General features: G+C 36.3%; 1 protein-coding gene across 1 annotated transcript; it reads left to right on the top strand.

Annotated features, from left to right (window-relative positions):
* Positions 1 to 2,645: 2,645 nt before the first annotated feature.
* On the top strand, positions 2,646 to 21,365 carry LOC6550361 (neuronal acetylcholine receptor subunit alpha-7). Its single transcript, XM_001977731.3, has 16 exons — positions 2,646 to 2,732; positions 2,832 to 2,963; positions 6,639 to 7,221; positions 7,401 to 7,540; positions 7,815 to 7,859; positions 7,954 to 8,063; positions 8,178 to 8,358; positions 8,419 to 8,494; positions 8,719 to 8,913; positions 10,321 to 10,407; positions 16,214 to 16,323; positions 19,088 to 19,242; positions 19,353 to 19,469; positions 20,075 to 20,228; positions 20,443 to 20,586; positions 20,653 to 21,365. The coding sequence occupies exons 3-16, from the start codon at positions 7,062 to 7,064 to the stop codon at positions 20,659 to 20,661; spliced, it is 1,683 nt and encodes a 560-aa protein (XP_001977767.2). The 5' UTR covers positions 2,646 to 2,732; positions 2,832 to 2,963; positions 6,639 to 7,061; the 3' UTR covers positions 20,662 to 21,365.
* Positions 21,366 to 26,060: the final 4,695 nt, after the last annotated feature.

The raw sequence follows: 26,060 nt of genomic DNA, 5'->3' as shown, positions 1-26,060 counted from the left end.
GACCGAACTAAGCCGAGCCTACACGCAACATGTTGGACTGGAACATCAGCTGAGTGGTTGCAACAGCAACAATGCACTTTAACAAAAAGTATACAACGAATTATTGTTATAACAAACATTTACGTAACATAATGCCTTGCATACACTTGGGCGTATTACTAATCATACTAAAACAGGGTACGACGATTCCGATGCCAATGAAATGTATGTAGTTATTACACCCATTACTCGTCTAGTAAAAGTATATACATATTAGATTCGTTGAAAAGTATAAAAAGGGGGTATGCCCTTTACTCCTCGAGTAAAGGCTAAAACAATCGTATTGGACACTTCGAAAGTGTTATTCTTTTGTTTTATGTATAAAGCGGAAATATTCAGCGATAATTCCAGGTCCAGGTTGTATATAAAGAACAGGTCATTCATGTTATCGAACCGAACGACGCTTATAAAAGTCCCTTGTCCTTGAACGTTTCATCAATCGGGGTTTCTTACCAAATAAAACTAGTTTGTGCGCAATTATACCTCTTAATCGTACACTAAAAGGTTATTCTATATTTGTTGTTATGTAACAGAAAGAAATGATCTCGATTAAGATCACCATCCATTTCAATATGGGCATGCCCGTCAGTCAGATTTTACTAAAGTGGTGATCTCGAGAACTATAAATGTCAAGGCGTTACCACACCCACTCAATCCCACTATATATGTAACATGTAACGGGTACCTGATAGTCGTGGAACTCGACTATAAATGTAAATTGTAGAAACACCTAAACTTGTATAGTCAAAGGACAGTTAACAAAAGTATGAGTCTACTAGAGGTCCAAACCTGTACCTGATGTACAGAATGATGTAAATAGCCCATAGCTTATTCTCAGAACCAAATTTAAGCAATGAGGGTAACTCGTCTTTCTTTGGGTGGGTGAATGGGTAAGCTAGATTTGGAAATGATTTCGGTTTTGTAAAGTGGTACCTTTTTCACAGTGGAAGCTATTGCAAAAGCTACCGAGCTTTACATCGCATTTATTTAGTGACGTCGTGTTTGAAGTTTAAATATGTTATTTGCTAAAAGCCCAGGAGTAGAGTAAGTTTAAAGCTCAAGCTTCCTTAGATTACTTCCATAAAGAGGCATTCACTTTTGCTGCTTTTGGGACAGTTTAGGACATAACTTGCTATAAAAACCTTAGGTTATGGGAACTAGGGGTGAAAAAATCGTATTTGGTATAACGTTTTTCATAAAATGGTGCAGAGAAAGCCAACTTGCAATATAAAAAAAGCTTTTAGGAGAAAAAAGTGCAGTGGATCCTGTGTTTTCAGCCGAAACTTTGTTGTGGATTGCTGGCAATGAAACTGGGTATAACAGCTTTCAGGGGAGAACATTATTTGCTGTACACACAAAAAAAGCATTAACTATTGTGGCAAGAAATTGAACATGTAAAATTTTTATGAATACCAATGCAATGTTTAATGTTTAACACTCCCAATTTGTTACCTATTTATTTTCCAAATATATACATGTCAGAGCTTCGTTGTATTTTAATAGTATTTATAATTGTATTTAGATGAAAACACGATTAAAATTTGTGAAAATAAAACCAAATGTTTACTATACATTTTGTTGGGCAGGGGTTTTCTATACAAACGTGCCAATCTAACGCTGCATTTTCTAGTTTTTCTCTGCGTGTACCGTATCCTTGAAACGCTGACAGAAAGTTGACTTGCCCCTAGACGACACATGAATGATGTTAAATCCTGAGATACCTGATTTCGTTCTAACGTGATTGATTACTTGACTGATTACATGAATTATGTGTTGTATTAATTCAAAAAATACTATATTTCTGAAGCTTGAAAAGCATATCATTCCGTATCCAATGGCCCGTAAGTACATTTCCATTGGCAGCGGGACGACAACAAGCGGGGAGCACCACGTGGCGTCCAGTCCAGTGCATCCTTAACATGCATCAACAAGGATGTTGTGTGGTAGTGCCACCTAATTTGTTTACTTTTCACAACATTCCGGCAAGGCGTGCGCGCTGCTAACAGCAGGAGCCTGCAGGAGCCTGCAGGAGCCTGCAGAGCCGAAGGACACCCGATGGGGCGATGTTATGCTCTCGTTTAAGGTCACAGGACCGGCACGATGGTGGGCCACGTGTCGCTGCGGAGTCGGGCATTCAGTTGCAGTTGGAAAGTCTCGGCTTTCTCGGCTTTCTCGGCTTTCTCGGCTTTCTCGGTTTTCTCGGCTTTCTGAAATGCTGTTGTGGTAGTTTGGACTTTTGTGCGGCATCGGACGCCTCTGCTATCACAGCCATTCAGTCGAGTGCGTGGTCGTGAGCGAATCGGTCGAGGAAGTGCTGGTCCTATCAGTACCATCCGCATCCGTGCCCGTATCCGAATAGGAGTCTGAATCCGAATCGGATTCCAAATCCGAGTTGGGAAAAATAGCTGCTGGCAAGCGAGAAGCAAACAAACAAACAACCAAACTAACAAGCAGCCGAAAATGTGCGTTATTCGTATGGAATGTGAAATCAATGATAAATCCTCGAACGCGCCGTAAAATCACCTTCATCATCTATCGTCGCAGCGATCAACTTTTTTTTAAAGGTGTTACCCACATATATGTATATATACATATATAAATATATCTGCATATATGTATAATTTTTTTTTTTACAAGTTTTGTGCCAGCAGAGTGCCATGAATCCGTGGTGCGTAATGTTCCTTGAGCAAGCGGTCAGTAATAGTGTAAATAGCTAACCGATAGTGCAACCAGTACTTATGGTACGAGTTCCATTGCTTTCCTCCATTTCCTCCACTTTGCATCCAATTTAGAATACAAATCACTCGCCCTAGTGTTTTCGAGGCAAACTTAACTGGTCAGGAGTGCTATGGGAAAACCAAACAAAAAAATTAGTCTCAATGGAGCTAGACAATTCGTTCGTATCTATGCAAATATTATGACTGGTGAGTGTCCAAGGAAAACCCCGTATCATTAGAAACCTGTGTTGATTGGCAAGGATTTGGCTAGTTATCTCTGCAGTTATCAAATTTATACATTATACATTAAGCGTGTTATGTCGCAGAATATAAGTATTCAATTTAACTATCTTAAAAATTGTGTAAGTCCTCTGGCGGCTTCAAAAGTTTTTATGAATTGGGAATTTTGTAGTTAGCTGTGATTAACTGAGATTAAATACCTTTTCCATTTTACAGCTGCAAACAGGATTAGAAATGTACTTTTGTCTTGCGAAAATTCAAGGAATTTATAAACCATTTAATTGACCATTATAGACAATTATGTGTTTAAAAACTAATAAATGCTGTAGCCATTCTCCCTACTTATTTTTAAGATTTACCATAGCATAGGCTTCCTTCTACCTGTTACATTATTTTTGCCCCATATGTAAGGCGAGCAAAAACACAAAACACAAAAGCTTTATTTCCTGTTTATGGCTTAAACATACAAACAACTCAGCTGCGCCCCATTAACACTAAATATCATATATACCAGGGTATACGATAGGCAATGCTGATATGAATACTTTGAAAATATTATCCCCAGTTAATAAAAAAAGAAACACTAGGAAAAAATAGACGGCATGGGATGAAGTGAAAATAATTTTCAATGGCATTTAAAGTTAAAAAAAATAATTACAATGAAATCAAGTGTCAATGTAAATAAATGCATTCATTGGGGAAACAAATTTAGTTATTTGTATCAACATGCATAAATTATTCATTTTATTATTGTGTTATGCCGGAATTCGCTTAAAAAAACGAATTCCGCCATTCAAAATTGTGAAAACACTGTTTTCAAATCTTATTGTTCATGTACGCGGGATTTTCTTGTTCAAGTGCAAGTGATAAACAACATTTAATCATTTAATCATACAATCCAAGGTAAGTGATAAAGAAAATGTATCTCTAATTCACGTTTATATAAATACCGCAGCTTGCTATTGCTTTTCTTTTAGCTAACTTTGCATGACTGAGTGAATTAAGGGCACTAAAAAGGCACAAGCATTGTTTAAAAATAGAAAATCGCTGGTCGTATTGTATATGTGTATTTTATGTATATGAAATCAGTTTAGTTGGAATCGCTGGAGTACCAGAAATGTATACCGCGAAAATTTCAATAGCAAGTATTAGTTAAATTTTAAAAAGGTTATATATACCCAGTTTTAAAACAACAGAAATGTATTGTGAAGAACGCTAACTAAGTAATTATACAAGATATAGAAATGTAAAATGTACAAATTAAATAGAATAGGATAAAATATGAAATAATTACTTAAAAATCGCATTATTTGTGAACCATCAGTTGAACATTCGAAATAGAAACATCCCATATTTTCGCCTGCCTCGTAGCAAATTTTCAATTCCCCGAAAATGTAAGTAGATGCACGCAATTTCATTGTAAATTCATAAAACATTGCTCAATTCCAGGGGAAAGCATGGGACATCCGAAAAAGAAAGCACCTCCTTTCTCCTCCTCAATTTAGACAGCAAAGCGTAGATATGGCGAGGGTCCTAATCGTGGGGACAGGGTTATATTGTGGCAATCACTTGGGAGCAGCTGGCCAAGAACCTAAATGATAATGGACTGCCGCAGGATTTTTTACGGCCCCAGGGCGATGGGAATTTTTAAGGATGTAATCGAATAAATTTTGAATGTAATATTCAGCTGCACAGTGCCGGTTTATCATCTATTATTTGGGCTTTAAGGAAGTGTGTGCTGCATATACATACCTATTTTTAAAGTAAGCCCCATCCAAAACATCCTTAGTTGCTAAATTAAATGTAATCTAAAACAGCGCTTTACTAAGAAGCAATTATCATAGCATTTAAGTATTTATTACAAAGATAGTCACCTTTAAATTTAACCACATTTTTATTTACCTTGAACTTACTGCTTAAATTGCCTATATATGCTTGAGCTTGCCAAACTTTTAGGTCTATATATATTTCTAGAAAATTAGAAACCAGTAAAAATCACATAAAAAGCCACATTGCTCTTGATAGCTACATTTTTAAATCTCCACCCAAACTGAACTGCTTCGTCAGCTTAAATCTCCATCTTTCATAACTCTTATTTTGAATTTTGAATTGACTACAAAAAAAATATTAAGATATTACGCAAGAACGGTAGCCAATTTTTGGAACCCGAATTTTTATGCCATTGCAGTTGGAGGATGAAAAGTACTCGCATTTTGTAAAATGATTCAGGTGCATATTTGTTGTAAATAATGCCCTCTGCAATGGCATATCGTGTTATATTCTCTGTATAATTCTCATAAAATGCTTTTAGCCTACGAACATTTAAAAAACACAATTTCCTTACATTTTTGCCTGCATTTCTAATCCACCAAGTATATGCTTGATTAGAATGACTTATCGCAGTGTATTAACTGATATATCATATATATACTGATTTCCATAATGTAAGCCGGTTTGCAATTAGAGAAATATAACAAAATTGCAAAAAAAAAAAAAAAAGTTGCATAATTTCTTCTTTTTAAACTTTCACCCGTTGAATTCGCCTTTCAAGCTAAAAAGGGTTATTTCCCGTAATATTTGGTCCAGACTTTATTTGCATTGTACTAAGCAATTAATTTTTATTTATTTAAACACATAAACAAGATATGCTGTGAGTAGTAAAATAATAAATGTGCCTATTTTTCAGATGGGATCGGGATCGGCAAATGAAATTGCTTCAAAGTGAAAGAGGAAAATATGGATTACCTTGAAGGTAAGTCGACAAAGTTTTATAAAAATAGTGTGTTTTTATAAGAAACCAGAAATTGTTGAGGACAATATTTTACTACGCACTATGTACATAATATTAAACATATTAGTCTGCGTAATGTAATATTTATTTATATACGCTTGTGAGTTTTACATTTGAACGCATTTGATACTTAGCATACTTGCTTAAAAACGTTTACATTAAAAGCCTAAATTGTAAATTTTTAAATTTAATGTGTTATTTGTGTGACTCATAATGTGGCACTTTATAACATTAAATAAAAAAGAAATTTAAAACCATACAAATTTAAATACTTTCAGGCAATAAAAACAAAGTTTGATGAGAAAATGCACGACCAGATGGACCAGGAAAATCTGTGGTTCTTCATTTGCATTTAATGGCTTTCCCGGATCACGGAAATCACAATGCCCCCTAATATGCGGCCGATAGAAAACCAAATCACTGGAAATAGTCGTGCACAACAAATTTGTTTGATATTAAATAATAAACTTACATAGTGTTTTTAATAAATGCCAGTCTTTAAAATAATATTCTATGTATACCGTCTTTGTGAACAGTTTGCAATACCAACAGAAAAACTAGATGCGTTTACTACGTATGTAAATTGTGGGGTCGTCGTTTTCCTTTTTTGTTACCTGACACCTACAACATCAATTTGCCTTCCAGTCATTTCTCAGACAATGTTGTTTAGAACACGGTACTTAAACTTCTCGAGAAACCATTTAAAACTTATAAAAGGGAACATTCACACGAGATAATAATCCATGTCCGAATGCAAGATCCAAACTTTTGCCTAATTATTTAATTAGATTAAAGCCTAATCACCTATTTTCCCAAACTAAAATTGTATGCAACTTTCCATTCCTTTACAGCCTATCAAAAATGGATCGCCCTGTAAGAATCTCACGATACTCTTGCAATTAAGAAAAGTATATACAATCAAAGCTAAGAAATATTAGAGTGAAGCCAATGTGAGGCGAACCAATATGAGAAGTCAATCAACATCAGAAAGCTAACGAAAAGCGTAGGATTAGAAGCAAGTCGTCAATGGATCCAAAAAGTGGCTCGAATGCGCACGATCAGTAGTCCAGAATCCAAAATTCGATTATCGACAACACCAACCAAAACACCGAAACACCGAAACAACAAAACACACCGCACGGACACCACAATCAAAATGCAAAACTATGGCAGTGAACTTAAAGGAGGCTGAGTCCCACTAACGACTACCCACTGCGCCCACACATCTAGATCTAGGGTTATAGGATTATCGAACTCCACGGCTCAATCGAGATATGAAGAAGCCATCACGTACTCGGCTGGAGAATCCATTCTGCTCTGGCCAGGAGAGAACCAGAACCATGAGCTTCCCACAGCCGCACTCATTGCCGGAAGCCACTGCGAACGGTGGCAAAATGCTGGTCTATGGCCTCGGACTTTTAATTATGATACCGGGTGAGTGTCCAGTCCCCATCCCTTCCAGCACTTAAAGAAAATATTCGATGGCCACATTTCCATGCTATAAACATGGTCTTTTATAAGGCACATTCCACAATCCTTGTCCCCAAGTTGCGGTATCCCAGCTAATCGTGAGTCTGTGAACTCTTCTTACCCTTTTCCCATCTATCAACCAGCCTGTACGGCTGGACCCCACGAGAAGCGGCTACTCCACGCCCTGCTGGACAACTACAATAGCTTGGAGCGTCCGGTGGTCAACGAATCCGATCCATTACAACTGAGCTTCGGACTAACACTCATGCAGATAATCGATGTGGTAAGTGAATACTACGTACTGGACCCAAAAGCGATAACTCCCTGACCTGTATACAGGGTATGGGTCTCTAGACAGACTGACTTTGTAACCAACTGACATTGTGGGTTTCCAACGTTCAGAAAGCCACTCTATTATATTTCTTTTATGTATCAGTGTATATTGTATGAAAAGGATGGGGCTGAACACAGAATAACGAGAAATAAATCAATCGTGTAATAGTAATTAACAGATTTTACTAGAAGAAATCAATGAGTTTGTATTTTGCGTTTTTCAGGACGAAAAGAATCAACTGCTTATAACAAATATTTGGCTCAAATTGGTAAGTTGTGTTGCTTGGCTGGAGATTCCGCACATCAGTCGCAGGAAAATGCTTGGGGCGGTGTTGATAGGAATGCAATGTTGTTTATCATCAGGAATGGAACGATATGAATCTTCGATGGAATTCGAGTGAGTTTGGAGGTGTGCGGGATCTGCGGATTCCGCCACATCGCCTTTGGAAACCGGATGTTCTGATGTACAACAGGTAATTAACATAACTTTACTAAGCCCGCGTTCCACTCTTAAATAGGTGCTTATAATTGCTGGATAATCACTGCCGCGTTGCTACAGTAAAGCCTCCTCTAACGTCTCTTTCCAGTGCGGACGAGGGCTTCGATGGAACGTACGCCACCAATGTGGTGGTGCGCAATAATGGGAGCTGCCTGTACGTACCGCCAGGTATATTCAAGTCTACGTGTAAGATCGACATTACGTGGTTTCCATTCGACGATCAGAGATGTGAGATGAAGTTTGGTTCGTGGACCTACGATGGGTTTCAGGTAACTACACAGCACTACCTAAGCTACTAACGAATAAGATCTACTTCGTCCATTTCCCAGTTGGACCTGCAATTGCAGGACGAAGCTGGTGGCGACATTTCTAGCTTTATAACCAATGGCGAATGGGACTTGTTAGGTAGGTAAAGAGCACTGCACGTTAAGCACACGCTACTGTATCTCATCTGATTTATTCAGACCGAACCTAATGAAATGTATCTTATTAATTTCATAATTAATATCTTTTTCTCTACTCCGTCAACAAATCATGTGTCATATTGAAAAAAAAACAATACCATTTGCTCAAAAAACAAAAAAAAACATACAAAACACACGTTGAAACGATTCGAACTCAACTGACAGGTGTGCCCGGTAAACGAAATGAAATCTACTATAATTGCTGCCCAGAACCTTATATTGACATAACATTCGCCATTTTGATAAGACGCAAAACATTGTACTATTTTTTCAATCTGATTGTGCCGTGCGTACTGATCGCCTCCATGGCACTGCTAGGGTTTACACTGCCACCAGATTCTGGTGAAAAGCTTTCGCTTGGTAAGTGTCGTCCAGATGTTCTGGCCTGATCTCCCTGCCCTTCTATCTCTGTGCTCACGAATTTTCACAAACTACAAACTATACCGATAATCGATAACCGATAACCGATACGATTCGAGCTTAGAACGAAACGAACTTTATTACCTAGTAGTCGAGATTGTGCAAATTACAATGCTACCTTCATTTACTTCTTGTTTGCTTTTGTTTTTAGACATGCTAATGCATCTGGAGTATCTATTGGAATTTAATGTAGATCTTTTGCATGCGACTCTGCAACTCATTCTAGCCACCAATTGCTCTAAAGAATTCTTCCCAGTGTTCCCATCTTAGATTATTTCTTCATGCTAATGCAGCACCACTTAAGCCAGTGTGAATAACCTTTTTATTTGCTGCACTCGGTATTCGTTCTGAAAAAATTCGTGGCAATATGTGTGACAGAGAAGTAGGGAAACGTAGCAGTGCGGCAGCTCACGTAGTGACGAAGCGCACCGTGAGAAGCCGACCACGATATAAAGCCATCGAATTAAAAACCTACTGTTGGTCCAAATCTAATGAATTAACAGGATCAAAGTTGCAAACTTAATATTAAAAGCCTTTGCATTGAAATGTTTTTACTTTGTCAAAATGTGCCCTTGTTTGATTGAATTCATGTAAGTCTTTGTTTCAGAAGCTCTATCTTCTGGATAAAAACTGTTTCCATTTACTTATGCAAAAATATATTTCGTATTTTCCACATATTTATCAAGTGTGTTAAATTGTTTTAAGATATTAATTGAATTTGAAACTCTAATGCCATTGGAAATGCACACTTAAAAATAGTTTTGTCTGCTCTCCAATCCTGTCTCAAATTGTTACACATATTTCCACGAATGGTATGCACACGTGTACTGAGTATGTATCGGACGGGATCTAGAAACCTGATTGATTTGTAAATGAACTGAAAGCTTGTTAAATTATTATTGCTCAGAGGGGGTGAGGTTCAGTGCAGAAAATACGGTAGTAGTTTTTTATTGAAGGCAACGAAAGAAAGGTCATAATGGAAATGGCGACCATCCAATAAACCTGGCCAAGACATTGGACATGCAAAGCGGCAGTCGCAAATTCAGGATCATGAGGAGCGGAATCAGGATCAGCAGGATCACTGGTTATTACAATAAAATATTTTGTTAACGTAATCGTAATAGTGCACGCATTTAATGTGTAATAATCGTGGCAGCGCACTCAACTTATCCATTGACTAACAAATGAACTTTCATCTAATTCCATGCCGCCATCGATCTGTTCGTTTGTCCTGCTATATCCTGCTAATATCCTTCTACTGATCGCCGCTGCCGTGTGAATCGCCGCAAAACCCAACTAAATCATAATGATTGAGTGGCCCTTTAACCCTGTGCTGCCTACTTTCAGGAGTTACAATTCTATTATCGCTTACAGTCTTCCTCAACATGGTGGCCGAAACTATGCCGGCAACCTCCGATGCGGTGCCGCTGCTCGGTAAGTAGATCGTGGCCAGAATAATGAATACCGCCAGTCTCAATATCAATCTCAATCTCAATCTCAATTCAAATCTACGTCTGACTAAGTTTCTAAACTAACGCACTACTCTCAACTCATTCAGCAATCATCCAAGACTCTTCTTACCGCACAGCTTTGGCGTCTCAGCGTTCAAATAAACCATCACTGATATTATTTTTTGCCTTTCTTATGAAGAAATTATATTTCTCTGTGAATTGGGGCACACATAAAGGGCTAAAATTTAGCTTCCCAAAATAAAATAATCCATAATCATCTCGTTACCCTTGAATAAAGAATCCCTACCCAGCACTATCATAAGTACATACACTGAAACAAGTAGGAAGTTAAAGGCATGCTTATCTTATTTATGCTAACGTCGCATGTTGTTTAATATTCAAGTTTTTCATTATACAAAATGCGATTTTAACAAAGTTTTTCATAGATGATACCCATGGGCATAGAAATTTCGGTTAGAGTACTTAGTTCATCTTCGATACTCAATTGTATGTCAACTCTATGTTAACATGCAGTTTAATGAGCGAATATCTGATTCACAGATGTGATAATCACTTTATATATCAGTGCTTAAAGAAATATTTATATAAATACTAGGTATCGGTTAAAATTGTCTTCAATTCCGATGTAACCATACTTAGATACATTTTTTGAAACTATTACTGGTTTAAAATGGCTAGATTACTCATTGAACTTATTCAGATCTACAAGTTAAGTAGTGTACTTAAGCTATTGGAATGTTAAATTCAAGAGGCAGCGAGAGTTTTTTAGTTTTTATGCCGATTTTTACTAAACTCAAGTATATTCCTCTATAAATATTATAACTACGGTGAAGCCTTACTTAAAGATACTGCCTGACTGCAATGTAGATTATTCCTTATTTCAAATATCGCTACATTTCATTTGATTTTACTATAATCTGTAGGCAATATTTTTCAGCAATTTCATTTGACTTTGCATGGCAGCGCACTTGTTAGATAAATATTTTACTAAATGTCCTATTCCCGCACATTTTGTAACCTATTACCACATGTTTTCACTGTACAACAATTTTGACCACGCAAATGAATAAAACTCAAATACACACTTTTATGAACTCAAATATTAGTTTTTACAGACTTAAATATTTGTATACCTGTTGTATGCAGCAGAAGTAGAAACATTTTGTTATGAAACTCTAAAGAAAACTGGTAGGGAGTTTTATTTTCTGTCTGCTCTTTGAGCCAAAGGTATATTACATATTTTTGATTTCCCAGTATTGTATTTCTTGTTTGACTACGTTTATTGTACAACATACATACATTTATGGATTTCATGTGTGCAAACTCATTTGGGGAATTTCAAGTCTGAGAAGTGCAGACTTTCTGTTTACTTATCTGTTCGGTTTGTGTTTGGATTAAATATTAATTTCAATTGATTCGTTTTGATTTTCGTCGGTGAGATTTCCCAAGGACCACTACCACATAATGTATGCGAAAAAATGTTCTTGTTGGCATGAAGGAACACAAATGCCCGCCTGACTTTTCCATACGTCAAGCATTGGACTGAGGAAAATTGGTTTCCACGAAACGAAATCAATTTAACCCTTTCCCACTAAGCGCCACGCAAATACACCGTACACACTCGATACATAATCACCCACACGTATATGTTATATATAGTAACACCGATATATGAGTACACCATTGTAAACCGAGATCTATACCCTTTTTCCATCCATCTGCGCCACAATATTTAATATCCAAAAGCACCAACTAGCTGACATAGGATCGAGTATAAACGTAATCAGAGCAGTTTTGTCTGAATTCACTGCGATAAGGTGGCAGAATTTCCACATACAATTAAGATTATATATAACTTTTCAATACTCAATTTCTTATTTTCTTATTTTGCCCCCTTTGACGAAACTTTTTGTTCAAAATCTGTGTTTCCTAAATAAGAAGATGTCTTAGAAAGAAAGAATATTGCCTCCCAGTTGAGTAACAAAAACTGAATAATCAATATTTATTTGGCGATTTGTAATAACTTATATTTTGTTTTGATAAATTCAAATTTTTTGTTTGTATATTATTTATGAATTCTTTTACATGGGCAAATATAGCTACAAAATAGAATTAATTTACAGAGTTTCTGGTACTTGCCACTCCAGGTGATTATTAGAATTTGATGAGATTATTCCAGACTTTAAAGGTATATAATATTCTTTCCCATATTGTGGTGTAGATACAACCGTCAGTCGAACGATTCCATTTGCTCAACAAATCTTGTTGTTACCATTATCATTAAGACTCCTAAGGGTCGGCTTATGTTTTCAAAGTCGATTGCATCTCAGACAGCTCAGAGAATAAAAACAGGTATATATGTTGATAGATTTGTTCGTTGTTGCATTGCTGTGTTCCATTTCACAATAGCTGTTTTTTATAAATGTCTCGACAATTTGTATGGAAAAGCATGCATATGTCATGATTTAAATCAACATATTTTCAAGAAAAACATGTCTTGTGCGGATGCCGACTTCCCTTTTCCATGGCGTTCTCCTTGACATTACTCCACATTGAAATGTAGTGTGTACATATTGCAAAATGTATGTTACTTATCAAGCTATATGTTGTTTTTGATATGTTCAATTAAGTAAGACCCATTTAATAATGTTTCAAGAATACTTGATCACAAGTATTCCTGGCTAATTTAAAAGTTTGATAATATTCACTAGTCGAAAATATTTGAATATTATGTGCATACATGTATGCATTTTGTTTCTGCGTACTTGAAATGTATCCTATTAATAGAATCAATCCCACAGTTCAATTTTTTCATTACTATATGAGCCATTAATAGTTATTATTATATTCATGATGAATTGCGTAATAGTTAGGAGGCTTTTTTCATCAGCAAATAGAGGGAGAACTGATTTCAGCCAAGCTACTTAGTCATTATTTTTCCCCAGACATCTCTTTCATCCTGGACATTTTATTTATGTATGGTTTACTATCTTGACTTTTCTGTTTAACTATCCAGTAGTGTGGTAAACAGTCTTTACTGCTCCTTTCCGTTGTTTGGGCAATTAATACCAATTAATAAATTTATACACCATAGGCTAGAAGAATTTCCAACACACTTGTAAATAAAACACACCAAATCGTATCGTATGACTTCCCCAGCCCAAAATTGTAAAACACAAATTAAAGGAAATGCAGTAAATTATTTGTTATTACTTATAATGTGAACCGGTATTGGAATTCTGCCAACCTTTTCCGTAAACTACATATGTATCTCAAAAACGATTGCCCTTTGGCCACTGATTGATTATTCCAGGCATATACTATATTATACCCATCAATAGTTTGTTTTCACGTACCTATAGAGCTCGGAAAAACATCTGTGAAGGGGGTCAATTCTTTTATTTAGGTCATAATAACGTTATAGGTTTTGACACATTTGTAGCAGGGTATCTTATACTTGAACATAGTTAAAAAAATGTGAAAACCAAAGATTCAAAAACGTCTAAGTGTGTTTTATTACGAATAGGTTAAATTTCCGAGTGGTACCTTAAGCTTTTACTCTAAAAAATCAAATACTGCGAAGCCCATGCATTTTTCAAGCTTACTTGCCGCTTTCCGAACTAGTGACGAAAAATTAGTTACGAGAAACAATCGATGGTTCTCAAAAATAGTTCTACTTGTTTAATAAAAGTAGCGAATAAACAATTTATTTGATATTGCCATCGATGTTTTTCCAGCTCTGTTTGTCTTGTTTTTTTTTTATTACATATTTCACTATTGGCTTAAAGAAAAGGAATTATACAAAAAAAAAAATTATCCAGTATTGAACCCTCACAATTTTTAGTTTCAAAAGCCATGTTTTCAATCTTAGGGTTGATTCGAAAAGAAAACCATTGTTTTATTTTTACAAATATGCCCCAGATATTTATTTCGTTGTAACTTAGCAGATATTTGCATATTTTAGAAAAAATCATACTTAAGTATACTTCAAAGAGTATTTGCAATTCATACGCTTAGCGAAACGTGTGTGCCCCAAGAAACATTTAAGCCAAAATTGTACGCCCATGAGCGTTTAATTCTCATGTTCCTCAAGCCACTTACAAAATCATCAAAATGAAAGCTCATTAAAAACAAATCTGAGCGCTTTAAAATAAATGAAAAGTGGCGTACTATATTTTTACCCACATATGGCGAGTAAATTGTAGACTAAAAAGTAGCGCAGCTACATCCTAATTTTCTAGCAAACCATTCACATTTATTTGTTCATCAGTGTGCATACTAAAAACAGATGACACTCAACATTAATATTAATCCAAACGCCCTAATCAAGCCAATAAAAGTGTACTAATATCATTCAAATAAACCCCATTATGAAAGCCGCCATCCAACTCTAAATTCTCACATTAAATTGCAACAACATCAAGAAAAACCGATCCAGAACAATAAAAACAATGAACCGTGTGGAAATTAACACAGACTGAGTAAAATATGTGCATAAGTCAAAAACTCAAAACAACTCAACTCAACGATTAAGGAAATTACCAATTAGATCTCGATTTTTAAAATAAAATGATGATTGCGGATAATTGGTTGTACACTCAGTGGCGAACAAATGGTTGACATCACCCTGCATCCGAATTTAAGGCGATAATTGCATACATATATATTATTTGATATATATAGTTGTATCCGCTTAAAACCAAAATCCACATCCATATCCAGCCCTGTAAATTTGCAGCTGGCCTACGCTTTGAATCGATCAATTTTGGGAATGTCAGCCACTGATGAGTTTTGGTTGCTAGAAGGAAACGCCATCAGGGGTTTGGTGTTGAAAGTTTTTAGTTAATTTCACTCGAACAATCTCTGAGACGAGCGCCCACGCCCTCTTTTAATATTCCGCCCACACGGCCGAGTTTTATTCAATGGAAATGGGCAATGCCAGCCCATCCCGCGTACGTTTCCTATCCCAAAAGTATCATTTTGGATTTCGCGTCCTAATCCCTCCTTCCCCGAATTTCCTTGCCATTTTACAAAGTGACTTTTCCCCAATTTTTCCGCCTCTGCACGCCATCGATGTGTACAAACTGAGCTTTAAAGGGTCGCCAGACTTTAATAAACTGTTTTTGTATTCACTAACCACCTCTATATTTCCCGCACAAATTTTATTTTCCCCGCGACACTCGGCTATTTTCAGATACACACAGGCAGGTGGGCAGGATTTTACTTATGATTTTGGGCCTGAAAATGTGCGTTTCGCTTTACAAATGAAGTTTCGTTTTTCATGAAGTAAATAGAAAAGAATTCCTGTTCCCGTATGGTAATGAAGTTCAAATATTTCGCAAGTAACTTATCGCAATTTCGTTTCTAGGCCTATGTGTTTGGTTATTAGGGCACTAACATATATTATATAAAAGGTTGGGTTTGCACTATATTTCACAACAATTTGTCTTCCGATTCTCGTTGTTCTAACAAAGAGCTAATATTTGTCCATTATTTTGCTTATTGTAATAAAATCTTGCCTCACCTCACAAAGCAAAGTCCTAACAAACAAAGCAATCGATATGTATTCTTAAATGTATCTAGATGCTGATCACAGAATGGTTAAGCAGTATGGGGAAATGGGAGCAGGTGGAAAAAGCACCTGAGCGAACACAAACACACCAACACTATATCTTCGTTAATGCGTGATCGATTAGGAACTAGGTTAAGAAAAATGTGAACCAATCGAATACTTTTTACAAGTTTGTGTAATTTTTGTGTCCTTCTAGGAACTTATTTCAATTGCATTATGTTTATGGTGGCCTCATCAGTTGTGTCAACCATACTTATCCTCAATTATCATCATAGAAATCCAGATACGCATGAAATGAGTGAATGGGTAATATTTTTATATTCAAATTAACTTTACTACTTTCATACATTGTAAAAAGAAAGAAACCGAAGCAATATAATTTTCTTTCCACATATATCACAACATACCGATTATGTTTCAAATTTTTGCATTATTCCACTGCTAAACATATGTATATTTATTGTTTGTTACAAACGTGTTTTGGCTTACCAAAATAAACCAATCATTTTAAACCAATTTAATTGTAAATATCTAGGATACCAATAATAAAAACATCAATTTGCATCAACCCATATTTTTCGCCCATTAAATACACCAAACTCAATCACACCAATTCACCCAGTGACTTGCAAGATATACTCAAGTAAAGCATGAGAGACCAGAATTGAGTGCCCCATCTGTATACATATATCTGTCTTCTACAAAAGCCCACTAAACTTTCCTAATAATAAAATAAATATCCTTTTCCGCAATGTGTCCATACACACATGTTAAAAAACTAAAGATCACAAACTTATATACTTAAGAGTTTTAAACACACTAATCAGTAAACTAGCATTTTATGAAATGATTTTCATTTGAAGTCTACACTTCTATACATAAAAGTGTATGAATAAGATATTGTTAATTATCTTCAAGCTTATTTAAGCTTCCTGGCTAAATTACAAATGAAAATGTATCGATAGCCGAGTATTGCCACATAAACATACAATTTCTTATCTCATCTGTGAGAAAGTGTTTAATTCGGATTTTGATTATTTGCAAATAAGAAAACTGATGCAAAACAGGACTATTGATCCGTTTTAATTCAAATTCAAATGCTATTTTCGATTATAATACATACAGTATTTTACACAAGTTCACTATTAACTTCACGAAAAAAATAATTTCTTAACACTTTAGTAGTTTTCACATGTACACAAAGACCGTTTGAAAATTTAATTTGATCTCCAACATAATTATTTTTCTTAAAAAGTGTATGTCAATCAGCGCTTTTAAAACTAAACATATATTAAATCTTTAATCTTGAAACAGGCCACACAATGAAAAGTGTACATCAGAAAATATTCATATTTTTCAAAGATTTTCTTTTGTTTTTGGGGACTTGTAATCAAATAATATCAACACTAAAATTCCAGTCTACACAAAAATTAAAAAAAAGTAAGCGTAAACTCTTATCCTTAAATTTAATCAATGGATTACAGGTATGTTTTTATAATGTAAGATTCGATATATTGCCATGCTTAATCAAACGAGAAAGTCGTCAATGGTAATAAATTTCCGCATCAAACCATTTATTAAAATTCTTTCGAGGGGATCTTGTACTGTGGCATATATTGGAAACTATGCGATTTAATAACTACGTAAATTGGAGAGAATTTATTTTGCTTTATTTATGAATGTCTTAGTATATCCTAAATGCTTACGACCTCCTTATTTACGGATGGAAATCAAATAAAGAGAATTTAAAAATTTTAAGCAATATGTATGCAATGAAGAAGAGATAATGTCTGTCAACCTATTGCAATTAAATTTTAATCAGTTGCAGTTTTAAAACTTACTAATTAAAAAACTATACCGAACTCTCGGATAAACCTTGAACGAGGTAATTAAATTAGATATTCCCCTAATAGTAAACTGTATTTAAATAAAAGTACGCATAAATCAGTTGAACTGTTGGTTTAAAACTCTTAAGCATTTAAACCTTGAAACAAAATCTTACCCATATAACGTTCATATGGGCTATTATTCAAGACTCGACCGAATATGGTACCCATTATAAAAGAACAAAATTCATAGAAGTTTTGATCATGAAATAAGGATGAAAGTAGTATGCAAACTCTAAATTTAATACCGAATCGTATGTTTTTACCCATCTCCGTTTCATAATTAGCTTTTAAGACTATTGACTGTACTTTCGAGAGTACTGAATACGATGTTTTGCATATGTTTAGAGCCATTTCATTCATATTCCTTGATTTAGTTTTTGGTTCAAGTTCATGTTCACACGTTTTTCCACATACTAACTTACATACTTATGAAATCGTCTACCAACAACAGCATCAATAATCACACAAAAATGTTTATTTTTCAACAAAAACTCTGGCCAACAACTACAACTACGCAAACCGGCAACTCAACTACTTTCAACGCAAATGACTCAACTCAATTGCCTCTTCAATTGTTTCTCTCTCTATATATATATATATATATCTTCCTCTTTCTACATGTGTATCTCTCTATCTCTCTCTGTTACTTTAACTATTAAAAAAATATATATACAAAAAAACAAAAATTTAATTATATCAACATGGCGACCACAACGACGACAATTGCACGTGTCAATAAACTATACAACAAAAAACGAAAAACCAAAAACAATCGTACACACTCATCATCGCTGTCCAAAAAAAAAAAAAAATCTCATAATTACCAACAACGAACAACGTATTAAAAAAAATCGATAAATATCTGTACGACAAACTGTTAAATAATCCCGAAACTTAAATAACCATCTTTCTGTTCATCCTCGTTTTCATGCTAATTCAACAAAACGTTAAAAATTTTAAAATCTTACAACCAAACAACAAAACGCACCTGAGAAAACAACGATAAACAATTTAAAACACTAATCATGAATTTAAAAAAAAAAAAAAAAAAAAAAAAAAACTACTAACATAAAACCTAAATGGCATTCATGTTAAAAAAAATACTAAAAATTCGTATTGCTATTATTTTTAAACGCATTACCCAACTACACTCCGTCTCTCTGTCGAACTCGCACACACAGATAAGAGTAATATTCCTTTATTGGTTACCTTGCATATTGCGCATGCAAAGACCCGGACAGGTTGGCTACGAATGTCCGCCGCCGCCCTCTTCTTCCAGTTCCTCCAATTCCGGCGAGAAGAAGCAACAGATCCAAAACGTTGAGCTCAAGGAGAGGTACGGTCGCCATGTGGCGCCTCGCAGCCCACTCCCCCTGCCCCCAACCCAACCCATACTCGTATGTAGGTGCTTAAATGCTAAACTCACTCTGTGCCAACCCGAAACAGATCCTCCAAGTCTCTGCTGGCCAACGTGCTCGATATAGACGACGATTTCCGATGCAATCATCGGTGTGCCAGCGCGACTTTGCCCCACCAGCCCACGTATTACAGGACGATGTACAGGTGAGTGACTCCACTGCAGCTCTGCGTAGACGATGAATCAGCGATGAAACCGCGTGCTTGCTGTACTTTTGATGTAATGAAATAATGAATGAAAGCGAGCTGCTTCATCGTGTAGAGCACATGCAGCTGATTCGGCGTCTATCTCAAGTCTATCTAAAAACCCAACTATATCTAATTTAAGATATTAATTTAGATATTTAATTACCTAAAAATTGTAAGTCCATAAAAGTTTTATCGCATGAACATTCAAATGCGTTGGTCTGTGTAAAATAAGAAAAGTGTACTTTTATATACAACAATTATTGCAAGTTGAAGCACTTGGATAAAGGATAAACTTTGTTTAGAAATCACGTAGTTCTGTGAAATCGTAACCGTATTTATTATATCTAGTAAGTGGAATGCGAACTTACATAACTCCCAAGTCTGGTGTAGCTTTTAAGCAGAAGGGTAGCTTTTCAGCTGCAAATGCTGCGCTTTTGTAAGTAAGAAGACAATTACATTTGGATTACCCCGTTTTCAGGCGGCGGGGAGGAGGCAGTTGAAAGCAGAAAGCAGTTCCTGCACTTGATTACCCAATCTAAAGCACTACCATAACTCATCCACAGGCAAGGGGATGACGGCAGCGTGGGACCCGTGGGACCAGCTGGTCCAGTTGTGGATGGGCGTTTGCACGAGGCCATTTCCCACACCTGTCTGACCTCCTCTGCGGAGTACGAACTGGCGCTGATACTCAAGGAACTGCGTTGGATAACCGAGCAGGTGGGTCCGTAGTTGAAGGAGGGCCAATCGTCTGATGATTGGAAGCTCAAAAACCATAGAATGCAGCGGGGTAATGAAACCACTTGCAGGTCCCACGTCATCACAGTCTTTTTTTTTTTTTTTTTTTTTTTTATTAAACTGTGCGCTTAGAAATGCTCAAAATCGAAACTAATTCAAATTCTGTTCACCGAGCTTCTTTTCTATCTTTCTCCAGCTCAAAAAAGAGGACGAGACAAGCGACATCACTCGAGATTGGAAGTTTGCAGCCATGGTCGTCGATCGTTTGTGCCTTATTATTTTCACCTTGTTTACTATTATCGCAACCCTCGCTGTACTGTTTTCAGCGCCACATTTCATTGTAAGTCGAGTGACCGTGAATGAGTTTCCTATTTGCAGACACTAAGCATGGGTATTTTCATTGCAGTTCCCGTAAGCGGAAATGCGTCGCTGGGAAAGGCGGGAAATGCGGGAAAGGCGGAAAATGCGGGAAAAGTGGGGAAAAGCTGGAAAAATGGAGCAGAAAGCGACAGGGCGGCCACAGGAGTTTTGCGGTTGTATTGTGAAGTATATGAAGCCAATCAAAATATTAGGAACATAGAACATGAATTCAACAGCCCGAACCTAAGCTTTTCAAACTGAAATACTTTGACAGTCAAAGAGTTTTGCTATTCAACATTTTTATACTTTTAAAGATGTGTCTGATGGTTATAAAAATATTACAATGAATTGAGATAGTAACGTATGTACGTATGTGAATGCATTTTGTATTGAAAACACCAAACCAAACGAAAACCAAAATAAAGTCGGTATAATACAATAACTTTCCGGGCATAAATGTACGTTGCCGTGTACATTGAACTTGCCCCTTAGATACAAAGCAGAGGTTTCTATATCTAAATCTTAAATCGCCTATCGCTCGTAGAATTGCAGTCCACCTCCCTCATTATTTAACCGATTTGAACAGAGAATGACATTCAAGGAGCATTAATACATGCATATGCATATGCATATGTGTATTATGTATCACACTGTTGTTCAACTGAATTAGCATCTACTATAAAATAGTCTGTATGTAGCATTGGAGAGATTTTTAAATTTATTTTCACTTTGTATGCATATTGTTTGTATCTTCTTATCTTACTTTTGAACCCATGCTATTACATTTTTATAGAAAAAGAACTGTATACAGATGTGTTGCTATGATATAAAAAGTATAAGGGACTAGCAATACGCAAATCAATCACAAGCAAATCAAATGCAAATTGAACGCAAACAAAAGTGAGTAGTGGATAGTGGATAGTGGATAGTGAATAGTGAATGAATTGCTGCCGGTAAGGAAGTGCACTTCAATAAAAGAATGTCATTTATCTGAAATGATCGCACAATAAATTCATAAATACTACAATACAAGCCAAGTCTAAATTGAAACGCAGCTGAACAACAAATCATAGTTGTGAATGAAAAACAAAAGCAAGCAAAACAAATACAAGAATACTATTGAAAAACAATACTTGCTACATTTATCAAATTGCACTCTGCAAATAACCAGAAGAAAACCAGAAAACACAAGACACTGATTGCATTATCATAAGATATGGATATGCTAATGGTTCGCCCGTGCACAGTACACAGAGGAAAATAATTGCTAGCCACTAAAGGAAAAGAAATACATAGATGCCGATAGCTATATCACTATATCACACCCAATACAACCAATTCATCAAGTCTTTCCTGCTGAACGTTCGGCGGTTAAACGGTGCTTCAATATATACGGGTGCTTCATAACTAGGCGCCAAAGTAATTTTAACTTGTATAGTTAATGCTAATTGGCCAAATCATGAAATCAATCAAAAGGGTTTGTAGAACGTAAAGCAATCTAACGCAATGCTAGTGTAGTCAATTTGGAGTCCAAGCAGCCTCAACAAATTTTAAGCATTGCAATTCGCCCACACATATTGGCGAATATCGCAGATATTTGTAGCGCTTTTGCCACTACTTTCCCATCAGTGATACACTGCGGATTACTTTCTAAGTGGAAACTCGAACTTTCCTGCACAAAGGAGAATCCCCTTCGCTAGCAAAAAAAAGTGTTTTCTATCTGAGTACTGGACTTGGCGAGCGAGCATAACTTATCTTAAAAGAAGCCAACATAATTTGGAAGAAACATAAGCTAAAATTGTATGATAATGTTAAACACAAGTATAAAGTTAACTATTTTTAAATGAAAAATGAAAACAAGAAAAGAGTGTCAACAGCAACGAATGCCGAATATAAAGAGCGTTAAATGAGGATATTTCACGAGAGTATAGTTTTCAGAGAGAAGGATCGCAGATATTCATGAATACGAAAGAAATATATATCACTACAGTCAAACTTCCATAACTCAGCCTTCTCTAGGTAGTCGAACTCATTTTGTTGGCGACGGAAATCTATCCAATCAATGCCCCTATCTCGGGTCTCCATAAATCGGGGTTTTTTTTGTTTTTTGTGGCAGATGGCGGTTTGTGTTATCGAAGTTCGACTGTATCTTTGAATTCCCAAAAAAAAAAAAAACAAGTGCAAGCTAGAATACAAGTTAGATTTAACACATTTTTAAACTAAAATTAAAACAGCAAAAAGTTAACAGAAAATTCATGAGAACCGTAAAAATCTAGATTAAACAAAAAATATGTAAGACCGAAACTGGAAACAATAAAATGTTTACATTTTAGCTAGTGCAAATCGGGCCAATTTCAATTTGAAACAATTTCATTCTCCAACAGGAACAAGGTGTTTTCATTGAAATTCAAGCTAACCATTGTGATATTTTTAAGCTAACACTTTCACACATTACAACAATATTAACAGCTGTAATCCCCGATGGACCTCTTTTGAAAAACAAATTCTTTTAAAGGTAAGATTTTTTATTCAAATTAATGCGCTATGATGAAGGCTGCCACACAGTCTTATTGGTGCGTGTCCTGGCTGCCACAATGCACACATTTCGTAGACCGAGTTTCAAAAGGTTTGGAACTTAGGTGTTGTTAGGTGCTGCCAGACATCCTTAGGTTTCAAATTCGGTTCAATTGTTTATTAATATTAAATTGGATTGTAGAGATGCAAATAGATTTAAAATGTTTAAGGTCTTATATTTTTTAACAGTTTAATCAAATTATGCAGACACCCGATGTTCGTAGAGTAAAAGGGCCTACTAGATTCGCTGAAAAGTATAGGTAATATAATTAAAAAAAGGTTCTTAAAACTTGATATAAAATTAAAATCGATGTGTATTTTGGTATTTGTTGCGATACCTGCAATAATGTTCTGCAAAGCTCACAAATATCTATATAATAAAAACATGTTTAATTCCTAATTCGATTTACGTTGATGCCCTCGCCTCTTTGCAATCGCTGTTAATTGGTTAGTTTGGTCATTCCAACGCGGAATGGAACCACGCCAAGTTGCAAGTGTGTGACAATGTGGCGAAATTAGCTGCTGACCCAGCCCCTCCCCATCCCATATATACATATAATTACGCATGGGCCCTCAGCATCGGTCGCGGTATTATTCTCGGTCTCATCTCGGATGCAGGGAACCGGTTAATGCCGACTGGCCTGCCTGAACTCTGCCAATAAACTAACCGCAAATATGTTGATTCCAAACGTTTAAGACAGCACCGCCAGACAGCCATTGTCGCATAAATAGCACACTTTTCAACAGGCAATTTGAATTCGGAGTCTTAGCAATTTGAGCAGAAGTGAAGATTTCGCACTGCAAAAAATTTCAAATGAATGAGTGCAACTTGTACGATACTAGCGCCATCTACATGTTAATTTTTTCATATTTATCAGTAATTCAACATACACTCAGAGCACCGAAACCCTTTTAGAAATCGACGAATTTGTTTATTAAATTTGATAAAACTTTGTATACCGCAGTGAATGTCAATGATTACCCATACCATTGATTGATTTTCTTTTAATCGAACGCACCCTATTGAAAACGTTATTAAAACATGTTTTGAAATAGCAATTAAACGCCTTTATATCCGGACACGCAGTCTGAAGTCTAAATTCAGAGACGTTCCTTTCCGGCATTTTCTAATATACTCAAAAAAAATGCCAGTAATTGTAGCTCCATTAATGAGCCGAGCATTTTGATGGTTTCTGTGAATCAATCGTGGTGTCGTCAAAAGAATATTAGCAGTCACGGTTCCCCAGTACCAAATTTGTTTGACTTTTGGTTGGCAGTGACGCATGGTTGAGGCCAAAGTTTTTCCCTACGAACTAGCGCTGTAAATATTTAGAGTCTGAGAAGTTCAGATTGAGATGACTTTTTTATGGAGCACAGTATTATGACGGCAATCAGTGTATAGCCACGCCGTTTTGGGGGCTTCGCTAGTTGAAGTAGTCTAATCTAATTGCAAATATTTGCCCAAGAAATTGTGTGTAGTGAGAGCAACTAGGCGATTGCACACAAGGTATTTAATTTCAGTGTAGTGCCAATTGGTTTATCAACTGATAGTTTTTGTCCATTGAGCTACCGAAACTTCCAATCTGTTCGCCACAATACCAAATAAAATACAGATGTAATAATTTCGCAATGAGATGTATATGATGACAAATTTGGAGGTGTCTATGAAATTGATTTCATTTAATTTAATCTATGTACGCTCACTTCGCAAATGATTTATTTTTTGATAGCCACGGCTACGGGTTTCTTATCAAATGTTGGATAATTGGAAAACGCTAGATAATTTGAGTTCAACAAGTGGTTTGTTGTCGTTGTCAGCGTTAATTTTCAATGCCAACTGCCGTGCAACTCGTGAATGACGTACAAGTTCTATCTGCTATCTGCATGGCCAGGAATCGAATAATTGGTGAACACTTTCACCCAATCAGGCGGAATAATATTTTCGTATTTCCCAAGACAGGAACACAAACAAAAGTATCAGCACGCTCCACGCGCCCCTTTGTTGTCTTCTAGGGCAATAAAAAACATCACGGGAAATTAAAACAAATAACCTACAACACGCAAACGGCAGAGATACTGACTTTAAATGGGCACCGGACCGGACCGGCCCGGCCCGGCCCATTGAAACGAGTATTTTGTTGTATTTGTTGAAAATCAAGAACCTGGCCAAAGTTAGCCAGTCATTGGCCCACAGCAAATTGCCTTCCTATGCTGGCGATGTCCCATCAGCGCCATCGTGTTGAATGAAACGATAATGTATTCAATATCCATAAGCACGTACTACCTGCGGACACGTGTATGTTTCATCCACATCCACATCCCTATACACATATTTAGCTCGTACTAAGCCATAATTGCAGGGAATCGTTCTCGATTTATTTGCCTATTTATCTCCAGCGGGCGCATTGCAGTTTGGCCCACGGAATGCGAATTGCCAATGCGACCAGCGAAGTGCCCGCGAAACCGCAACCACCTGTTGCTAAAAAGGGGTCAGAGCAAACTGTTGCTCCCACAATGTCATGGGGCCACTACACGTGGAGAAAGCAGGGCCAGCTCCGTGCACAAAACTCATGGCTTACAATACATTTTCACAAGAAACTTGAACATATTATTCTATAGTACCAAATGAAGTATTTAATATATATGTAGATCGTAATAGGACTCAAATATATTTATACATCACACACACTTTCTCCAAGTGCAAAATTAGGGGACAGGGGCGATAGGTTGCCGGAACGAACGACTTACTTATCGTTTCCAAGGAGTTCTCAGGTCCCCACATGTGTACTAGTGGGAGTTGAGTGCGAAAGAGCGAGCCAGAGAGAGTGGGCTGCACAGTGGGGCAATGCTGGGAAACCGAAATAGAACCGTGAGTCAGAT

This window comes from Drosophila erecta, unplaced genomic scaffold, assembly GCF_003286155.1.
Source record: "Drosophila erecta strain 14021-0224.00,06,07 unplaced genomic scaffold, DereRS2 tig00000126-arrow-pilon, whole genome shotgun sequence".
NCBI classification, from domain to species: Eukaryota; Metazoa; Arthropoda; class Insecta; order Diptera; family Drosophilidae; genus Drosophila; species Drosophila erecta.
Note: the sequence above shows the minus strand (reverse complement) of the source record. Positions and strands in the feature narration are given on the sequence as shown.